This window comes from Nicotiana tabacum, chromosome 19 (assembly GCF_000715075.1).
Source record: "Nicotiana tabacum cultivar K326 chromosome 19, ASM71507v2, whole genome shotgun sequence".
Lineage (NCBI taxonomy): Eukaryota > Viridiplantae > Streptophyta > Magnoliopsida > Solanales > Solanaceae > Nicotiana > Nicotiana tabacum.
Window position 1 is genome coordinate 98,373,834 of NC_134098.1, and position 19,252 is coordinate 98,393,085.

Sequence of the window (19,252 nt, forward strand, 5' to 3'; positions counted from 1 at the left end):
ACCAGATAGAGTGAATGCATTGAGTAAGTAATCTAGGTGGCTGAATGTGTGGACAGTTGAAATCTTCAAGAAAACTTAGCGGGCAACATTGTTTGTTCAAAGTGGGAAAAGAGTAAAATGAGCCCTACTGTTCTATTTATACCACTCAAAATGAGAAGGGATCAGAGACGAGTGTGGCCGCGCATTTTCATGTGCGGTCCGCACTCTTTAACCTATGCGATTATTCTTAGAAACCAATCTGCGGTCCACACATTTTCAGGTGCGGTTGCAGATTTCATGTGCGGTCGCAAATCGACCTCCGCACTGACAAGCTTAAACTTCAGAGAGTTATTATTTTTGATGTTTCAAATGTGCGGTTCGCAAGAGAAATGTGTGGCCGCAATGATCATCTGCTATGGCACATAAAAATGTGCAGTTCGCACAAATAAAGTGCGGCCCGCACTCTCATGAACACTTAGCCATATTTTTGTCCACAATTCTTATAAGTCACACTCATCCATGTAGCACACTTCAAATCAAGTTAGAACACAAATAACACCTAGCTACAAAAGAAAAAGGAAATGAAACATGGGTTGCCTCCCAAGAAGATCCTGATTTAACGTCGTGGCACGGCGCAGAATACCCTCAAGTGAAATGAATGATCGTCACAATGTGGCTATCTCCAACCTTTCCCAAGTAGTGCTTCACCTGGTGACCATTGACTCGGAACACTTTATTGTTTTTGTTCTTCAAGTCTAATGCACCAAAAGGTATCACACCCATAATTTCAAAAGACCACTCCATTTGGATTTTAGCTTCCCGAAAAACATCCTCAACCTTGAGTTAAGCAACAATACAAGATCGCCCACCTTGAACTCTTTGTTCCAAATGTATTTGTCATGAAGATATTTCATTTTTTCTTTGTACAAGGAACTCGCATAAGCATGGTATCGGAACTCATCCAATTCATTCAAATGTGCAACCCTCAAGTTAGCGACCACATCCCAATCAAGATTCAACTTCTTTAGAGAACACGTTGCCTTGTGTTGTAGTTCCACTGGAAGATGACAAGCTTTCCCGAATACCAACCGGTATGGTGACATTCCGATAGGTGTTTCGTAATCCGTCCGATAAGCCCATAATATATCATCAATCTTCTTGGACCAATCCGTCCAATTAGCATTCACCGTTTTGGAAAAGATACTTTTTATCTCCCGGTGGGAGACTTTCACTTGCCCACTAGCTTGTGGGTGATAAGGATTCGTGACTTTGTGAGTAACAACATACTTGCTAAGTAAAGTGCCGAAATACTTGTTGCAAAAATATGACCCCTCATTGCTTACAATTGCATGTGGAGTATCAAACCTTGTGAAAATATTCTTCTTCAAGAAATCCACCACACTTCTCGCTTCATTGTTGGGTAAAGCAACGGCCTCAACCCATTTGGACACATAATCCACAGTGACCAAAATGTAGGTATTTTCACAAGAAATAACAAAAGGGCCCATGAAGTCAATACCCCACACATAGAAAATATCAATCTCCCAAAGGGTTGTGAGAGGCATTTCATTTTTCTTTGAGATTCCACCGTCCCGTTAAATTTCATCACATCTTTTCACTAACTCACTAGAATCTTTGTAAAGAGTAGGCCAATAGAAACCACAACTAAGCACTTTGTCCACCGTTCTTGCTCCACCATAATGACCACCATATGTCGAGGAATGACAAGCCCCAAGAATTTTACCTTGCTCTTCTTTCGGTACACACTAATCACCCCATCTGTACAAATCCAAAAAAGTATGGTTCATCCCAATAATAATCATGATAATCCCGTTTGAGTTTCTTCCTTTGGCTTAAAGAGAACTCATCCGGAATGATTCCAAACAAAAAGAAATTTGCTAAATCTGCGAACCATGGCACCTCGTTCATTGAAATTTCCAAGAGTTGCTCATCGGGAAAGGAGTCATTGATTTCAAGGCCATCATGCGGCCTCCCCTCCTCCTCCAAATAAGACAAGTGGTCCGCCATTTGGTTTTTACTACCTTCTTTATCTTGGATGTCAATATTAAATTCTTGTAACAAGAGCACCCATCTCATCAACTGCGCTTTGGAGTCCTTTTTTCTCATAATATAACGAAGCGTTGCATGATCCGTGTGGACAATAACTTTTGCACCTATCAAGTACGAGCGGAACTTCTCAATTTCAAACACAATAGCAAGGAGCTCTTTCTCCGTAAAGGTATAGTTAACTTGGGCACTATTCTTGGTCTTACTAGCATAGTAGACCGGATAAAATATTTTGTTGATGTGTTGCCTCAAAAAAGGCTCAACCGCTATGTCACTTGCATCACACATGAGTTCAAAAGGCACACTCCAATTTGGAGCGGTGATGATGGGATTAGTTGTCAACTTGAGCTTCAACAATTCAAAAGCTCTCACGCAATCATCATTGAATGAAACTTAGCATCCTTCTCAAGAAGCTTGCACAACGGGTTCACCACCTTAGAGAAGTCTTTGATGAAGTGCCGGTAGAAGCCCGCGTGGCCTAAGAAACTCCGCACACCCTTCACCGAAGTTGGGGGTGGAAGCTTAGAAATCACCTCAATCTTTGCCTTGTCAACTTCAATTCCATTTCTTGAGATTTTGTGGCCAGGGACAATACATTCCTCGACCATGAAATGGCATTTCTCCCAATTGAGCACCAAATTTGTTTCTTCACATCTAGCCAACACTTTGTCCAAATTTGCAAGACAATCATCAAAAGAATCTCCAACCACCGAGAAGTCATCCATGAAAACTTCAAGGTAGTCCTCCACCATGTCTGTGAAGATAGCCATCATACACCTTTGAAAAGTCGCTGGTGCATTGTACAAAGCAAATGGCATCCGCTTGAAAGTAAAAGTACCATAGGGACATATAAAGGTTATTTTCTCTTGATCTTCCGGAGTAATGAGAATTTGGTTGTAACCCGAGTACCCATCAAGAAAGCAATAGAAAGCACGTCCGGTCAATCTATCAAGCATTTGATCTAAGAAAGGAAGTGGAAAATGATCATTTCTTGTGACTTTGTTGAGCTTGTGATAGTCCGTACACACCCTCCAACCGGTCACCGTTCTAGTAAGAATCAACTCATTCTTGTCACTGGTGACCACCTTCATGCCCCCTTCTTTGGAACACATTGAACCGGAAAAGTCCATGAACTATCAGAAATGGGGTAGACAACCCCGTCATCCAACCAGTTAATAACCTCATTCTTCACAACTTCTTGCATAGCCTTATTGAGTCTCCTTTGATGTTCAATAGATGGTTTGGCTCCATCCTCCAATTTGATATTATGCATGCAAAAGGCGAGGCTTATCCCCCGAATAAGGGTGGCAAGTGGGTCAGTCCGGGCCCGGGATCGCTGTTCAAATGGGCCAAACGGGATACGTGGGCCGGGACCGGTAGGACCGGTATATGTGTGCCTGGGCCGGTCTCGTGGGCCGGTTCTTGGATTTGGAACCGGTAAGTTTGGCCCGTCAAGAGACCAGTCCCTTGGAGGGCCAAACGATCCCAACGGTAATTTTCTTTTTTTTTAAAAAAAAACTAGTCGTTTGAAAAATTTTAAAAACAGTCGTTGGGCTGTCAAAAATAGTCGTTGGCTATTTAGAAATTAGCCATTTAACCCCTCCCCCCCCCCCCAACTTTGTTTTAGCCCCAACTATTTATAATTACACTTTTTTCCTATTTTCAACTATAAATACTCCCTCATTCTTTTATTTTTCTTAAAAAATCAATATCAATCTATCACAATCCCTCTCTAATTTTCTCCTATAATTTCTACTATTGCTTACTTTATTCCAAAAAATAGTTCAAAAATATTGAGGTTGTTATAATTTGTAAAACAAATTGTGAAGTTGGTGAATTGAAGTATTCAATTCTTCAACGATAATCAATTTTGAACAAGTTGTTCGTCAATTCGGTAAACTCGTTTCAACTCTTAAGTCTTAATATTATAGTTTTTGTTTGTTTTATTTATTTGCTATTACTTGATTAATTAATATGGCTTCCTTAAAAAATTATTTTTCCAAAAATAAGAATGAGAAAAAATCCAAGAATGGCGAATCTAGTGGTCATGTTGTTCTATAATAAAATTTAAAAGGTATTTTTTTAACATCTTTTTGTCTCTAATTTTTATTTAATTTTAAAAAAAAACATATTTAGCTGATGGGCCCACTTAGCCTGCGGGCCCGACCCGTTTAGCCCGGGATTACGTGTTTGTGGTCCTGGTCCCGGACCGGTTCCTACAAAAAGACCGTTTAGCCCGGGACCGTTAGGACTATTTATTTTGGGACCGACCCGGGACCGAGACCGTTTGGACCGGCCCACTTGGCCTGTTTAGGGACCGGACCGGCCCACATGCCACCCCTACCCTCGAATATCCGCCAAAGTCAACCCAATAGCCTTCTTCCTCTTTTGTAGCACCGCCAATGTAGAATCTACCTGCACGTTAAAAAGAATAACCGGTAAAGTAGAACAAGGACCAAGAAATTCATACCAAAGATGTGGAGATAATGGCTTCAACTCTAAAGTAGGATGCTCTTCAATAGAAGGCTTTTTAGGAGGAGTTGTCCTATTTTCAAGATCCAAGGACAATTTTCGGGGTGCATAGTTGTACGACCCCATTCTTTGCAAAGAGTTTACACAATCCATCTCTTCATCATCAAAGTTGAGCAAGACGACCTCCAATATATCACCAACATTGATTGTAGCACTTGTTTCATCAATAATAATATCGGTCACCAAGTCCACAAAAGAACACATCGCATTGATATTTAGTTTCCGTATGGACTTACACACATGGAATACCACTTTTTCATCACCAACCCGGAAAGTGAGTTTTCCCGCTTCAACACCACAAAAAGCCTTACCCGTAGCAAGGAAATATCTCCCAAGAATAATCGACACTTCATAATTAATCTCACAATCTAGAATGATAAAATCCGCTGAAAGAATGAATTTATTAACACAAACCAAAACATCTTCAATCACTCCCAAGGGCCTCTTCATAGTACGATCGACCATTTACAATATCATAAAGGTGGTCCTTGGTTGCCCAATTCCCAAAGTCTTGAAAATCGAAAAGGGCATCAAATCGATACTTGCCCCAAGATCACAAAGAGCTTTAGCAAACTCGACACTTCCAATTGTACAAGGAATCGTGAAGCACCGGAATCCTCCAACTTAGGAACCATTGAATGCACAATTGCACTCACTTGATGAGTGACTTTGATGTGTTTCAAAATTCATTGACCGCTTCTTTGTTACAAGATACTTCATAAACTTTGCATAACCGAGCATTTGTTCCAAAGCTTCAACTAATGGAACATTGATTGAGAGACTCTTCATCATTTGAATGAACTTCTTGAATTGATTTTTACCATTTTTCTTGGCAAATATTTGAGGGTATGGAGGTGGAGGCTTAGGCAATAGTGCCTTAACCTTTTGCATTACCAGCTCTAGTATGTCAATAATGTGTTCCCTAGATAGGTTCACCTCCTCACTGAGTCTCTTCCACACTATCATCAATATCAATCTGAACTTCATCATGAGGTTGCACCACATTGTTCGGGATCTCTTCTTATTGCATCACTTGATCATCGTCAACAAGTTGCGTTCCACTTGAGGTGGATTCATTCCTGCCTCTTCCACTTCTTGTGATAGACGACATGGCATGCCCCGTGTTGTTACCACCCTTTGGATTTACCACCGTATTACTTGGTAGTGCCCCCTTAGGACAAGAATTTAAAGCTTGAGATATTTGCCCCATTTGAACTTCGAGGTTGCGGATTGATGTGTTGTGTGAGGCAAGTTGGGCATTCGAATCGCCATTCTTTTTCATCTTTGCTTGAACATATTTTCAATTTGTCCCATCTCATTGTTTGAAGAACTCGAACCATGAGAAGGATAAGGAGGTGGGTTGCTTGGTTGATGGTACATTGGAGGCCTTTGAAAACCCGACCCCTGGTTGCCTTGATTGTTGTTCCATCTGCCTTGATTGTTACCTCCCCAATTTTCTTGTTTCCACTCCAATTTCCTTGATTGTTGTTGTTATGCCAATTCCCTTGATTGTTACCTCCGCTCCAATTTCCTTAATTGTAAGAATTCCATTTGTCTTGATTGTTTTGTGGTCGCTATTATTGTTGGCTTGGGCCTTGAAAGTTGTCTCTTTGCCCTTGAAAATTATTCACATATTGCACTTCCTGTTCTTGTTCATTATAGGAATCATCTTGCTCAAAACTATCATCTTCTTGCACATAGTTCTCCACTCGATTTTGTACTTGTGGACCCGTGGTCCTCCTCTTGTTCACCATCATGTTCACTCCTTTCATAGCATTGACTTGCTTAGGAGTTTGCACTTGATTTAGTTGGGCCTTTATTAGTTGAGTCATGTTAGTTGTCAATTCAGCAATGGTTTGGCCATGGTCTTGCAATTCTTTGTGAAAGTGGATCATATTCAGGTCACCTTGTGAAACATTGGCCCGAGATTGCCAAGCCGATGACGTATCCGCCATTCATCCAAAATCTCACACGCCTCCGAATAAGGCATAGTCATCAAGTTTCCATCGGCTAGTTGATTCGGTATACATTGGTTGGTTGTGTTAATCCCACGATAGAAGATTTGTTGAATCATGTTTTCCGTCATATCATTGTTGGGACATTCCTTGATCATAGTTCTATAGCGCTCTCATATCTCGTGTAGTGGTTCATTCGGCTCTTGCTTGAATGCCAAGATCTCATCTCGAAGCGTAGCCATATGTCCGGGAGAGAAAAACTTAGCAATAAACTTTTCCGCCAACTCATACCAAGTGTGAATTGAATGGTTCGGCAATCGTTTCAAAAAATCTAAAGTTTTTCCCCGTAGAGAGAAGGAAAAAAGCCTTAGCCCCAATGCATCCTCAGAGACATTTGTTTGCTTGCTCCCCCAACAAGTGTCCACAAACCCCTTCAAATGTTTATAAGCATTTTGTGTTAGAGCACCGATGAAGAAACCTCGTTGCTCAAGCAAAGTGAGTATCACATTGGTGATTTAGAAGTTGCCCGCGCTAATACGGGATGGGACTATTACACTAGCATAACCTTCATTGGGCAATGTCCGGTGTGGAGCCGCTCGTGGTGGAGGCGGGGGTGGAACGGGTAGATTGTCATGAGGAACCCAGCCTCTTCGATTGGCTTGAGCTTCAAGAGGTACCTCCTCAACTTGCTCATCCTCTCCGTTCACATCCCCCAAAGGCACATTTCTGAGATCATTGTTCGCCGCCATGGTTGTACCTAAAATTTCTCATACAAGTTAGTAACACGGAAGGAAAAAAAGATATTCCAAAAATAAACCTCAAATATATAGCTAACACCGTTTTAACTCCCCAACACGGCGCCAAAAATTATTCCACGTTCAATCTGCACTCAATAGTGAGTGAAAATGGTAGTTGGAAGAATAGTACCCAACAAGTCGAGGTCGATTTTCACAGGGAGTTACAATGGGTGTTAGGAGTATTCACTTGACGAAAGCGAATGGAATAACTAAATTATGCTTCCAAACAACAAGTTTTGACTTCTAATTCTACGATTACTCTAGCAATTATAAGCTAAGAAAAGAAACTACAAGCGAATGCGTGTTTTTTTTTTGGGTGTTTTTTCAAATAATTAAAAAGCCTAAGGATGTGACCATAACCTAGGTGTTCGCCTAATGAGTTAAATGTGTTAATACATGTTTTGTTGATTGAGATGTATTATAGTTCTCAACTCTATATTACCCACTCAATACCTCTCAGTGAAAGAGTGATTTTGCCCAATTTGACTTTCTCAAGTCCAAATGGGTATCAAACAAAATAGTTGATACGAGCTCAAGTCGGGTTCTTACTATCTCTAGTTTGAACCCTTTAATTAGGCTAATCAAACTCTCAATTAGCCCAATTCCTTGTTAGCCAAGTTATCCTAGATTAGGTTCATCTTTCTCAAGTAGAGACCAAGTCAAAAAAGGCATAAATAAATGTTTGCAACCATTAATTCTAAAATTGAAGCAAAAACTAAGCTAAATAATCAACACTCAATCATAAACAAGCATTAAATTAAGTGCCCATAAGGTTTATATACTAGGGTTGGGTCACAACCCTAGTAAGAATCTAGCTACTCATATTGAGAATTGAAGAAAATAAAGAAAAAATGCTAATTAAACTCATAATCTAAGATTAGAATAGTAAAATATGATCTTTAAGACCTAAAACAATCACAAAATTCCTAAAATGGCAAAATGTAATGGTTACAGCAGCTCAAACTTCGAAACTTGACCTAAAAATGTGAAACTCGTCTATTTGTAGCGGCCCAAAATTCACTGACAAAAATGCCCTTCGGGAGGTTTTGTGGCCGCACAATTCTGGATTGCAGCTGCAAAGCATCTTCTGCGGCCGCACAATTCTTGTGCGGTCTGCACTTCAGCAAGGTTTCAGGTTTTGGTCTTTTGCACACTCTCTGAACTTTGAATTATTTGTCAGTGCAAACCTTGTTATGCGGCCGCACAATTCATGTGCGGTCCGCATATTGGCCATAATTCAGTTGGGCTCTTTCACTTGTTCTGCGGTCGCAGATGGAATTCTGCGGTTCGCACTTCTTAAGTTTTGTGCCCCTTCTTGCCTTGTGATTCAGAATACTCATTTTTTAGTCGGATTTCATCCTTGGAGACCAAACTTCCAACATTCCTGTAATTTGCATACTTTCATTAGTTTCGGGAACATAAATAAATTTTTTTGGACTAAAACAAAAACAAAAAATGCTAATAAGTAGTCAAAATTCCCACTTATCACCCGTCAGTAGTAATAATAATAACTAACAATAACACGATATGAGATATCAAAACAAATGGAATTGGACGATATAGCTATTTTATATTTATAAAACAAACTTTGGAGTCTATACTTCGAAAAAGTAAAATACAGTATAGGAAATTCTGTAAAAATCCGCACTGTATCTTTTGATAAACTGTAAAATTAGAAAACTGTCAATTGCGGCCTTCATATGGCGAAGGTGGGGCAGTTGTAAGTTGTTGGTTGTAGCTTTAGATTGGGTGAGGGGGTTTTAGAAATAGATTAATGTAGGGAAAATAATACTATTAAAAAATGTGGTAGTAATCAATTGCTTAGATTTTGCGAATCCAGTTCATCGTGGCTTAATGCATAAGTTACGCACTACATGACAATTCTCTAACATTTGGATCGAATTTCCAGGAAAAATATAAACCCAATAGTCAATCAAGCTTTCATTCTTTTCTTACAGCTTACCTTTTTTTATGTCTAAAGGAGTCGATGTGTAGAAAGAGGCTATATCGACTTTGAATCAAGAATGATTTTGTGAATGAATATATTATGTTGGACTTCAACTAACGACCTAAGAGGTAAATGATTTTGATATTATCAGTATAATTTCATCTGTTATAATATATTATACTTATATAAATTATAAAAATTAGATTTATATGAATTACATGTAATTATCTTTTGTGCGGGATAAAAGCCACATGATAAGTAAAACGTGCCCCAGCCTAATTGAGTTCTTGATTCAAAATTATATTCTCTTGATAATTAAACTTTAAATGGGCTTTTGGCTGTAAATATCTTTTACTATACTTTGAAGATTACAAATCTCATAGAATGAAATGTTTAAGGATATATACACCAAACGTGGAAATGATCTCTTGTGAATTGTGATCACCTACTTGAATAGAAGAAAATGATCTTTTGATCTCTTGTATGTTATTTTGTGATATTTTATGTGTAAAAGTAAAAATCTCTTATAAAAAATATATAATTAAAAATAAATTTATAAAGGACTACAAAATCAATTCTCGCTCACACAAATATAAATTTTTACTGTATCTTAGAATTAAACATTATTTATTTATATATAAGCTACTCTTAGACAATGTTCGTACAAAATTAGAAGGAAAAAATTCCCCGATTTTGAAGTCGTGTTAGTTTTCATAACAAGAATAAAGTAATTTTGCCCCCCAAAAAATATACTAAGATGGGTATTGGCTTAATAGAGATTTTCTGTAAATATAACTTGCAGGAGAAAATATGAATAAATTCAGTGGTAACAGCACCGAGGTGAAGTAGTTGACTAAAGGAAAAGATAGCGAGAAAATAAATTAGTTTTTAAAGGAATAGTTCATATAATTGTAATCTATCATGAGATTGCTTTTATTAAATCGGCCCTAACCAACTCCCTTCTTGCAAGAAAAAATAGGGATTTTTACCTTTATGTACTACATTAGAAACTTATTTACCCTCACTGTTTAGGTTTTAACTTAATTACAAGTGATATACAATTTATCAATTATATACAAATTAGTATTAATGAGTATCTCTTTATATTATGAATTGAGTAAGGAATTCCCTCTTTGATCTCTCTCCCTCTCTCTCTTTCTCTCCCTCTCATTCTCTATTAGTATTCTTATATTAATATTTCATGTGGATTAACTGAAGAAATGATACTAATGTTAAGTGGAAAAAAAGAGAACATTAGTACCTAGCAAAGTTCTTGCTTCAGATCCTATGAAAACGAGGAAGTAAATAAGAAAGAAATTAACTCTGATGAAGAGAATCATTTTAGTTATCGTTCTTTTAGCTTTTTTGAATCAATAAACAAAATATAATTAATTAGAAGCGAGTAGATTGAATTGGAAACTATGTTAATCCATTAAAAACTCCATTGACAGCCATTAAAATGCTTCGAAGTTTGAATTCGAAAATCAAATTTTACGAAATTATTTTTTGTTTGGATTGGGTGTTGTTGCAAATGATTGGGAATATTCGTTGGAATTTATATCTCAATTTTGAGATAATTTGGTGAAGAATCGAGGTGGTTTTGGTTGAAATTTCAGATTGAAACTCGAAAAAGAAGACATAAACAAATTGGATATATATTGTATGTCGAGGGTAGAAACGGTATACAAAATATCTACAACTTACATAATTGTATATAAATTGTAGTTTTTGATCGGATTCTGTACAAAAAATGTGTATTTAAGTTGCAGATAAATTGTGGATAAATTGTAGATTTTGACCAAATTTGTATATATTTTGTAAAAACGTTTGTCACTTCCTGTAAATATGAAAACTTAGACAAAATCGGGTAAATAAATTTAAAATCTTGTATATATACGAAAAAGTCCCAAAAAAAGTAGGCCAACTTTAGACGGTAACAAATTTTGACAAATTTCTAAATATTCAAAAGAATCGTTTCATTGTAAAGAAAATCATATTTTATGGAAAATCAAACCAAAATATTTTAGGGGAACTAAAAAAATTCAAATTAGATTTTTCCGGGATGAATGTTCTTAGCTCCCGTTTGGCCAAATGGGAGCTAAGAACATTCATCTCGGAAAAGAATTAGTTGAAACACTATTTTTTCACGCTAGCTTAAAATATATTTTCTCATAAAGTAATTCAAATGGACAACTTTTTCTCTAGCATCTATTTCAAATTTTTTTCAAACTAGTTTTTCAAGTATAAGAAACAAAATCCAAAAACAGACGAAATTGAAAAGGAAAAAGCAATTGGTGGGACCTTCGAGCTTTTGGAAGCAGTCATGGCCCACCTTCGATAAGTTGCTGAAATATGAGTCCCCTAGCTTCATTAGTCAAAAGAATTAATTTTGTTTTTTTGACATTTTTGCGTTTGAAAAAATAAATTGGTTGGTGAAAGAAGTTCATGGTTTGGGCATCAGTCACTGTAATATTTACTACTACTAGTATAACTTTTTACTCCTATCATTCTCAAATTATTTATCGTGTTTCTCTTTTACACGCATATTAAGAAAATATTGAATACTCTCCGATCCCGATCCACAATAAGTGATTTTTTAACATTTTTTTGTGGTCCAAAATAAGTGATTTTTTCAGATTTCAAGAATGAACTAATTATTTTTTTCCTACACTGTCCTTGGAGTAAATAGTGTTTGAGCATGTATTAGGAGTATTTATGTGAAGAAATAGTAAGGATTAATATGGTCAATTTCATTGCTAATTAATGTTAAAAGGTGAATTTTTTAATCTGTGTGAAAACAACCAAAAAATCACTTATTGTTGACCGGAGGGAGTAGTTTTTGACTGTTTTACCTTTATTTATGTCTTAAAATATAATCTCTTCATTTAATATTTACTCGTAACTGAGGTATTTGTAATTGACAAGATTGGGTTACTCTAGTGGTGAGCACCCTCCACTTCCAACTAAGAGGTTGTGAGTTCGAGTGACCTCAAGAGCAAGGTGGGTAGTTTTTGGAGGGAGGAAGCCGAGTTTCTATTGGAAACAGCTTCTCTACCTCAGGGCCCACTAGTGGGATTATACTGTTGTTTGTTGTTGAGGTATTTGTAGTCTTTAAGAATAATTAATATTACGAGTAAAATAAGAAAAAAATAATTAATTTAATTTTGAACTTCTAAAATGATAAATAATTTGAGACAACTATTTTTGAAAATCACGATAGATAATTTGAGACGGAGAGAGTATTTTTATTTTTATTTTACCTCTGTCTTTTTTTAGCGCCGCTCAGTGGTAGAATAATTTTCTGTGGCAGAGCAAAGTAAATAGTTTAACATTAGAAGTTACAATTAAAAGTGAACATACATATATTATTTATCTATGATAAAAAAAATTGTAAATTTGTAAAGGCATGTAATGGGGCTGCAATTTTATCATATACCACTTAAGTTTAACATCTAAATTCAACAAAAATCCTCTTTTTCTTCCTTCCCCTCTATTTACTAGACTTACTCCTAAGTCCTAACCAAAAAAACAAAAAGAAAATCTCATCGAAGGCAAACGATCCTCTTTTTCCATTGTTTTTTCATTTGGTTTTTTGAAAATGAAAATAGCACTATAAAGTATCATTTGACTACTTGAAGTCCCAAGGAATAGAATTGAAGTAAAACAGGTTGTAATTGGATGACCGAACAAGTATGAAATAAAAGATGTTTGACCTTGACTTAGGATGTGTTCCAAAATTTAATATTTTAGCTACCAACTGAAGCAATTTAATATTAACATTGCAGTCTCGGATGGGCTGCTCCTCCCTTAACTAGAGGTCTAGAGTTCGAGCCTGAGTATGGAAAAATCTTTGGCAGGGAGCACTTCCCCCGAATGGAGCCCTACTCGGCGCGAATACTGATATAATCGGGCTCCAATGCGACACCGGGTGGAAAACCAAAAAAAATATTAACATTGACTTACCAGTAGAAGGATTCTCCCAAAAGTAAGTTTGACCCTTGCAAAAGCAACGTCTCATATTCTTTGGTATTAGAGGACTTACTGAGAACTTTAGTCCATTCAAGAGCACAAGCCCACAATCATCAAAACAAAGTAAACACTATTTCTCATCTTGCACCACTATACAAATGACTAAAGAGAAACCAACCAAAAAAAAAGTGGAAAAACCATTGCCTAAAACCAGATGAGTAGAATGCATTTATGGCGGCTAACAATGCAAAGAAAAGAATTCATCTCAAGATAATATACTGATACTAGTACTCTAAATCAAGCATTTGTTAATGACCCTGGTATGTGATAATGGATTGTAACCGGCTCTTCTCTCCTCGAATGAGTACTCAATATCACCAGCACAACCAGAAACATGGAGCACGGCAGGTGTCATTGCAGTCTGCATTGCAATGGAAACTGTGGAAGGAGTTGCCGGCATTGGAATAGTCATTGTTTTTGGGGTAATACATCCTTCAACAGCAGAGGCAATCTTGGTTGGAGTCATAACTGGAGTTTTGTTCAATGACATTGTTTCCTTGAGTCTGTCTTCAACAGCAGAGGCAATCTTGGTTGGAGTCATAACCGGAGTTTTGTTCAAAGACGGTGTTTCCTTGACTTCCCCACTCTTTAGGGTCTGATTCTGAATATTAATGGTGCTTGCGTTTGATGATAACATAGACGATAAGGGAGATAGAGGCTTCCTTGTCTGTGTTGATTCAGTTCTACGTGGATCCGGTGGGGGCCTCATCGTCTGTTTTGATTCAGTTCTAGGTGGATTTGATACCTTGCAGGATTGCTGCCTTTTTGGTGCCATGAAACTATCTCTCCTTCCTGCAACAACAAAATTAAAACTAGACAATTTAGATATCAATAATGCAGCCCAACCTAGAAGCTGCAAAAGGTCAATAAACATGTAATCATAGAAGCTAGTATACTACAATTATTGGTGGAAAAGTAAATTTAGATACACTAAGAGAACAAGATCACAAGCCTACCAGTTTGGTGAGAGTTTTGGGGAGTTTGTTGTTTCAACGAGCTAGACAGTCTTCCAGTATGAGAGGATGGTGCAGCTTTACCAGCATATGGGGTTTGAAGCATTGCTCCTCCGAGCGAAAGTCTTTTATTGGTCAAACCTCCCATTGATGGTCTAAAATTCTTCTTTGCACTCTTTGAAGGACTAGGTATTGATCCAAAAAGTGCTTCTTGCTCCACCATTAATTGTCCCTGAAGCTTCTTCTGGTCCTTGAATAAAAAAAAGAACGTTATAAACAACTAATACATAGAGCAGTTGTTTCATGTGTAATCAAATGGAAAATTCATACCCTCTGCCTCTGACGCTCAAGCTCCTTCTCCCGCTGTAGAGCACAATACTGCTCAACCATAGAAAGAAGCGCTACCTGGAAAGAAAAAGTGAAGGATTAAGTAACAACAAAAGAGTGAAATCACCTACTTCCAAGAGTTAAGGCAGCTACAGAATGTGGATGCAGGGTTAGTCTTGCTTAATAAAGCTTTAACAAATTCGAATTAGGTGCTTACACCATCATACAAGAATTCATGTCCTCTTTCTTTCAGCCAAGCACTAGCTCTCGATCTCAATGTCTCCACCATAGCTGCCACAAAGACAATGTTAAGATTTCTTATCGAACAGATCAAGTTTGATTGGAACACTAAGAAGAAATTTAACAATGTCGGTGATATGTTCATGATAACCAATTATTGATTTGCAAAACAAATTTTCAGACACCACACAGATGAGTAAACTCTTATTTTCTGGTATCTGTATACTTAGAGAACGCATGTAATGCAGTAAGCTAACTCAAAGAAGAGTACACCAAAAGCAAGAAAGATTATTCTATTAGAACGAAAATAAGTTTTTAATGATGGGAGATACAGGAACAGAAAATAGGTTCCGTACCAGGGATTTTGTTGACAAGAACTCGAGCTTTCTCAGCTCGCTTCAGATTACGATGTGTACCTCTTCCGCCATGGTAACGGTTTTCATCCTGGAATGAAACTTATTAGAAAAAGAAGTATGGTGCAGAATATACACAAAAGAGGTTAAAAAAAAGCAGTATAACATCCAACCCTGTTATATTCCTCCAGCCAGCACTCCTCGTCGCATGCAGCCAACCACTTTTCAACCTTTTCAAGAATATCTCTCCTACTAAAAGCTTCCTCTTTAACCTTGGAAATCTGGACCTCGAGTTTCTCAAGCAGATATGAAGGATCATTTGCCCCTACAAATGATAGCATTACAACTTGAATGATTCAACAAACATCCAAGCATATTAAACCTTAAATAGATTTCTCCTAAGAAATCCATGTCGTTAGGCATACAAATAATCCAGAGATTACCGCAGAAATGATTCAGTTAGAAATTCATATGGATAGAAGTAGCTATGTGTAACCTTGATGTCTGATTCATGACAGAAAACATTTACCAGATTCTATAGCTTCAACAGAAAAGTCAACTGAATGTTGAATCTCAATAACCATATGTGCCTTCCTACAGATTTCCTCCAAATCCAGCCTCTTTCTCAGAAGAACCTCTTTCATTTTTGTTGATTTCATTTCCTGCAACCTCGACACTTCGGTCTCCGCCTGCACAAGTAGTATAGAATCGCAATAATTTCATTACTGCAATAGATCTACTGCTATGAAAGCAGCAGAACCAACCAAGGGAGCATTCTAGTTCTGCTAGAAATTAACAACATAAAATAAATTAATTGGAGATCATTTGGTTTATTTATTTCATACATGTTGAAGACTGTCCACAGACAGAACGTTAGGCTCATTTATTTCATTTTCTGAAGCTGCTATGTGCCTTATAAAATCATGAAATTGTTGTTGCTCCTCTAGCGGTGTATCCATCAAGTTCCACAGCTCTACAAGGGTAGTTGCAATATCTTGAAGCTAAGCAACAAGTAGATCAGCATTAGTAGCAGAGAGCAATATGCAACTTGGTTTGGAACAATTAAATTGACATTTAAACTCACCCTAAGCAATCTCTGATTTTTGAGCCCTTTCAATCTGTTAATTGTAGCCGACAACTTAAGGATCATATATTTGCTTATGTTTTTCGAGACACTGAAGTCGTCCATGGTTGGATCAATCTCAGCAATGATTTGTTTGTAATCAATCCCGAGCACCACACATAATGAATTGATAGTTGTCAAGTGGACAAGCACCAGCTTCAGGCGGTCACTCTGAAAATGTTTACGAGATTCTGTTAGACAAACGGTAACTCTTGAAATTCTTTATAGCAGAGAAAATATTTCCATCAGTATGAAACTCCGCACAATGAAAATGGGATGATACTTCCCATTTGTTTTTTCTCTATTCTAAGCAGTTCTGAAGTGACAGTTTTACCATACTCTTTTTGCAGAACTTGAAAACTTTTTTATTCAAAGCACCAATCTCAATGCTAAAACTGGCAGAGGTTGAAGATAAGGGAAGAGATACAACAACAACAACAACAACTCGTACTACGCCTCAGTCCCAAACAAGTTGGGGTCGGCTATATGAATCCCTACTTCTTTCTTTAAGCTCAAGTATATCACTGCGATATCAACAGCAACAACAACAAACCCAGTGTAATCCCACAAAGTGGAGTCTGGGGAGGGTGGAGTGTACGCAGACCTTACCCCTACCTTACGAAGGTAGAGAGGTTGTTTCCGATAGACCCCCGGCTCAAGAAAAAATGAAAAAGAAGCAGTTGGACACAGATACAAATATTAAAATTAAAGGAGATGCACGTGTAGCTAACACAAGATTATAGTACATATCACTGCGATATCAAAATAAAATAATATTATATTACAAGGGAAGAGATGAAACAGAAAAGACCTTCTCTTTTTGCAAAGCAAGCAAATAATTCTGCATTTCTTCTAGTCTTTTGACAGACAAATCATTTTCATCAATGGAACTCATTTGTGTATTCTCTTGTAAGTGTACACAGAGCTCTTTCGAGATACACTGTATCTGATCGACAACAGCTGCAAATTGGTCCATCCTCTCTCTTTTTCTCTTCTTCATCTCTTCTAACTTAGGCTTAATAGCCTTAAGCTCTTCATTCAAACTTCTGTAACTCTGCTATATAGGAGGCTAAATGTTAAAAAGGTTCTACATACCAAGCAAAAGATCTAAAGTTTTACTGAATGCTTCAAAAGAGAGGCTTTTGTTTGTCTCTAACCTGCCTAGCATATGATGATTGTTCTCCTAGTGCTGCACATATCTTTGCAAGTTCTGCTTCAGAGTTAGCAACAGCTTGCTGCAGTTGAGCGCGAGAACGACTTGCTTGATTCACTTTTCTTTTATATATCTCTAAACACTCTTGTTGGAGTTCAAAAAGCATCTTATCTCTTTCAATTTCTGGCTCTCCCATCTCATCCCATATTCTCTGATCCAAACAAACAAGGTAACACACCAAAAAGACAACACTTTCACAATACGATATAAGTCTTGTGTTTCTTAAGATAACAATAGAAGAGCATAGTTGGAGCAAACCTGCATCTCAGACAGAAGAGAGCCGCAAGTTGTCTCCATATGCAAAGGCTTCTCACTTTGGCGGTTATGCATGTTGAAACATTTACGCCTTGACAAAGAATTTTAAAAGGTTAAGACAGAGAAAGAGAATGAGATGGTAAAGGACTGAGATTTAGTCCTAACAACTAAATGTGCAACCTTTTTACAATGTCACAAAAGTTGTGATGATCTTTCAGCACCTCTCGGGCAGAACCTCTCAAACAATTTTTGATATTTACTTTGTTAGGATTAAAAGCATATATTCAATCTACAGTTATCTATACAATTAAACAACTATACCTTATAATTTTAAAAAAGAAACCGCAGGAAATAAGGCTCTTGTTTTGTCATGTATAGTTTCTCGTCCAGAATGTGAAAATGATTAAGCTTCTAATGGATGCACATGTAAAATTACAAGAATGTCGAATTAATTGCCCTAGAAACTAAAATCCTATTAGGTATACTAACAGACAAAATCTTGATTTGATATTTTTTTTGCTCCATGAAAGAATTATTATCTTTTCAAGAGTATAAGACCAACTATTAATGGGTGGAATTTTTGTGGATTCTGTTCAGAAATAACGGGTTTCAACGTGAAATCCCTTTTTCGAGTGAAATTGAGAACATATTTCTTACCTGAAAATAAAAAAAGAGAAGAACTTTTCTGGTATGAATTTTTTCAAATCTTTAACTTCCACTCTCAAATTTCATTTTGCTTATAACCAAAACATGCACTGAATATCAAGTTCACTAAACGTAAAATACACAGAAACAGAAGAAAAGAAACCTGGCTAAATTCTTGATGACCAGTAACCAACAGAAAATTACAAAAATGGAACTCTTGGTGATAATGCGTGACGCTTGTTTTGATGATATGATAATTTGGGAAAAGGGGAATTGTAGAATTGAATTCTTGAATTTTGAGTGGGAGAAGGAGGGAAAGGAGGAGACGTTAGCTTTTGTAAAAGCAAACGTATGCGCAGAGAGAGCGCCTTTTTTGGCGCTGTCATCTTTATAGGGCGCTGATCATTAATTAAGTGCCGAATTTGTTTTTTGAATTTCAAAGTTGATTCCCATTTAATCCTTTATTCTATTTTTTCTTTCTTTAATCCTTTATTTTATTTTATTTTATTTTATTTCTGGGCCATAAATCCTTTATTCTATTTCTCACTTGTCCCATTTTGGTACAATCAAATGCTAAAGTCACTGAATAAGTTAGTTAATTCATAGGTGAGGAGTATCAATTTTTTTACCTTGTTATAGTTTGATTGCACTGCATATGTTGTTATTGTATGATTTAATTCAATTTATTTTTAGTGGCTCCCATAAATAATAGCCAACAAAATGTATATATTTTATGTGTGTATATATATATTTGCTAGCGAATGCAATTATTTTTTATCGATCAAGCACCTATACTAATAGGGCCACTAGCAAAAGAGGTTCTTAAGGTTTAGTGA

At 36.9% G+C, this 19,252-nt stretch overlaps 1 protein-coding gene across 1 annotated transcript; it reads right to left on the reverse strand.

The window, feature by feature from the left end:
- Positions 1 to 13,276: 13,276 nt before the first annotated feature.
- Positions 13,277 to 18,790, reverse strand: LOC107831333 (65-kDa microtubule-associated protein 3-like). Its single transcript, XM_016659094.2, has 13 exons — positions 18,580 to 18,790; positions 17,775 to 17,862; positions 17,461 to 17,667; positions 17,115 to 17,357; positions 16,265 to 16,474; positions 16,026 to 16,181; positions 15,710 to 15,869; positions 15,354 to 15,505; positions 15,184 to 15,271; positions 14,805 to 14,878; positions 14,591 to 14,665; positions 14,264 to 14,510; positions 13,277 to 14,099 (listed from the first exon to the last, which is right to left on the reverse strand). The coding sequence occupies exons 2-13, from the start codon at positions 17,844 to 17,846 to the stop codon at positions 13,540 to 13,542; spliced, it is 2,244 nt and encodes a 747-aa protein (XP_016514580.1). The 5' UTR covers positions 17,847 to 17,862; positions 18,580 to 18,790; the 3' UTR covers positions 13,277 to 13,539.
- Between the last annotated feature and the right edge of the window lie 462 nt (positions 18,791 to 19,252).

What these genes read in the sequence shown, in the direction of transcription:
- LOC107831333 (XM_016659094.2), bottom strand. Translation starts at nt 17,846, where the DNA reads ATGCATAACCGCCAAAGTGAGAAGCCTTTGCATATGGAGACAACTTGC. An exon ending in TTGCTTTGCAAAAAGAGAAG is followed by an intron (nt 16,475 to 17,114) that starts GTCTTTTCTGTT and finishes AAACATTTTCAG; the next exon opens with AGTGACCGCCTGAAGCTGGT. An exon ending in ATGAATTCTTGTATGATGGT is followed by an intron (nt 14,666 to 14,804) that starts GTAAGCACCTAA and finishes TTTTCTTTCCAG; the next exon opens with GTAGCGCTTCTTTCTATGGT.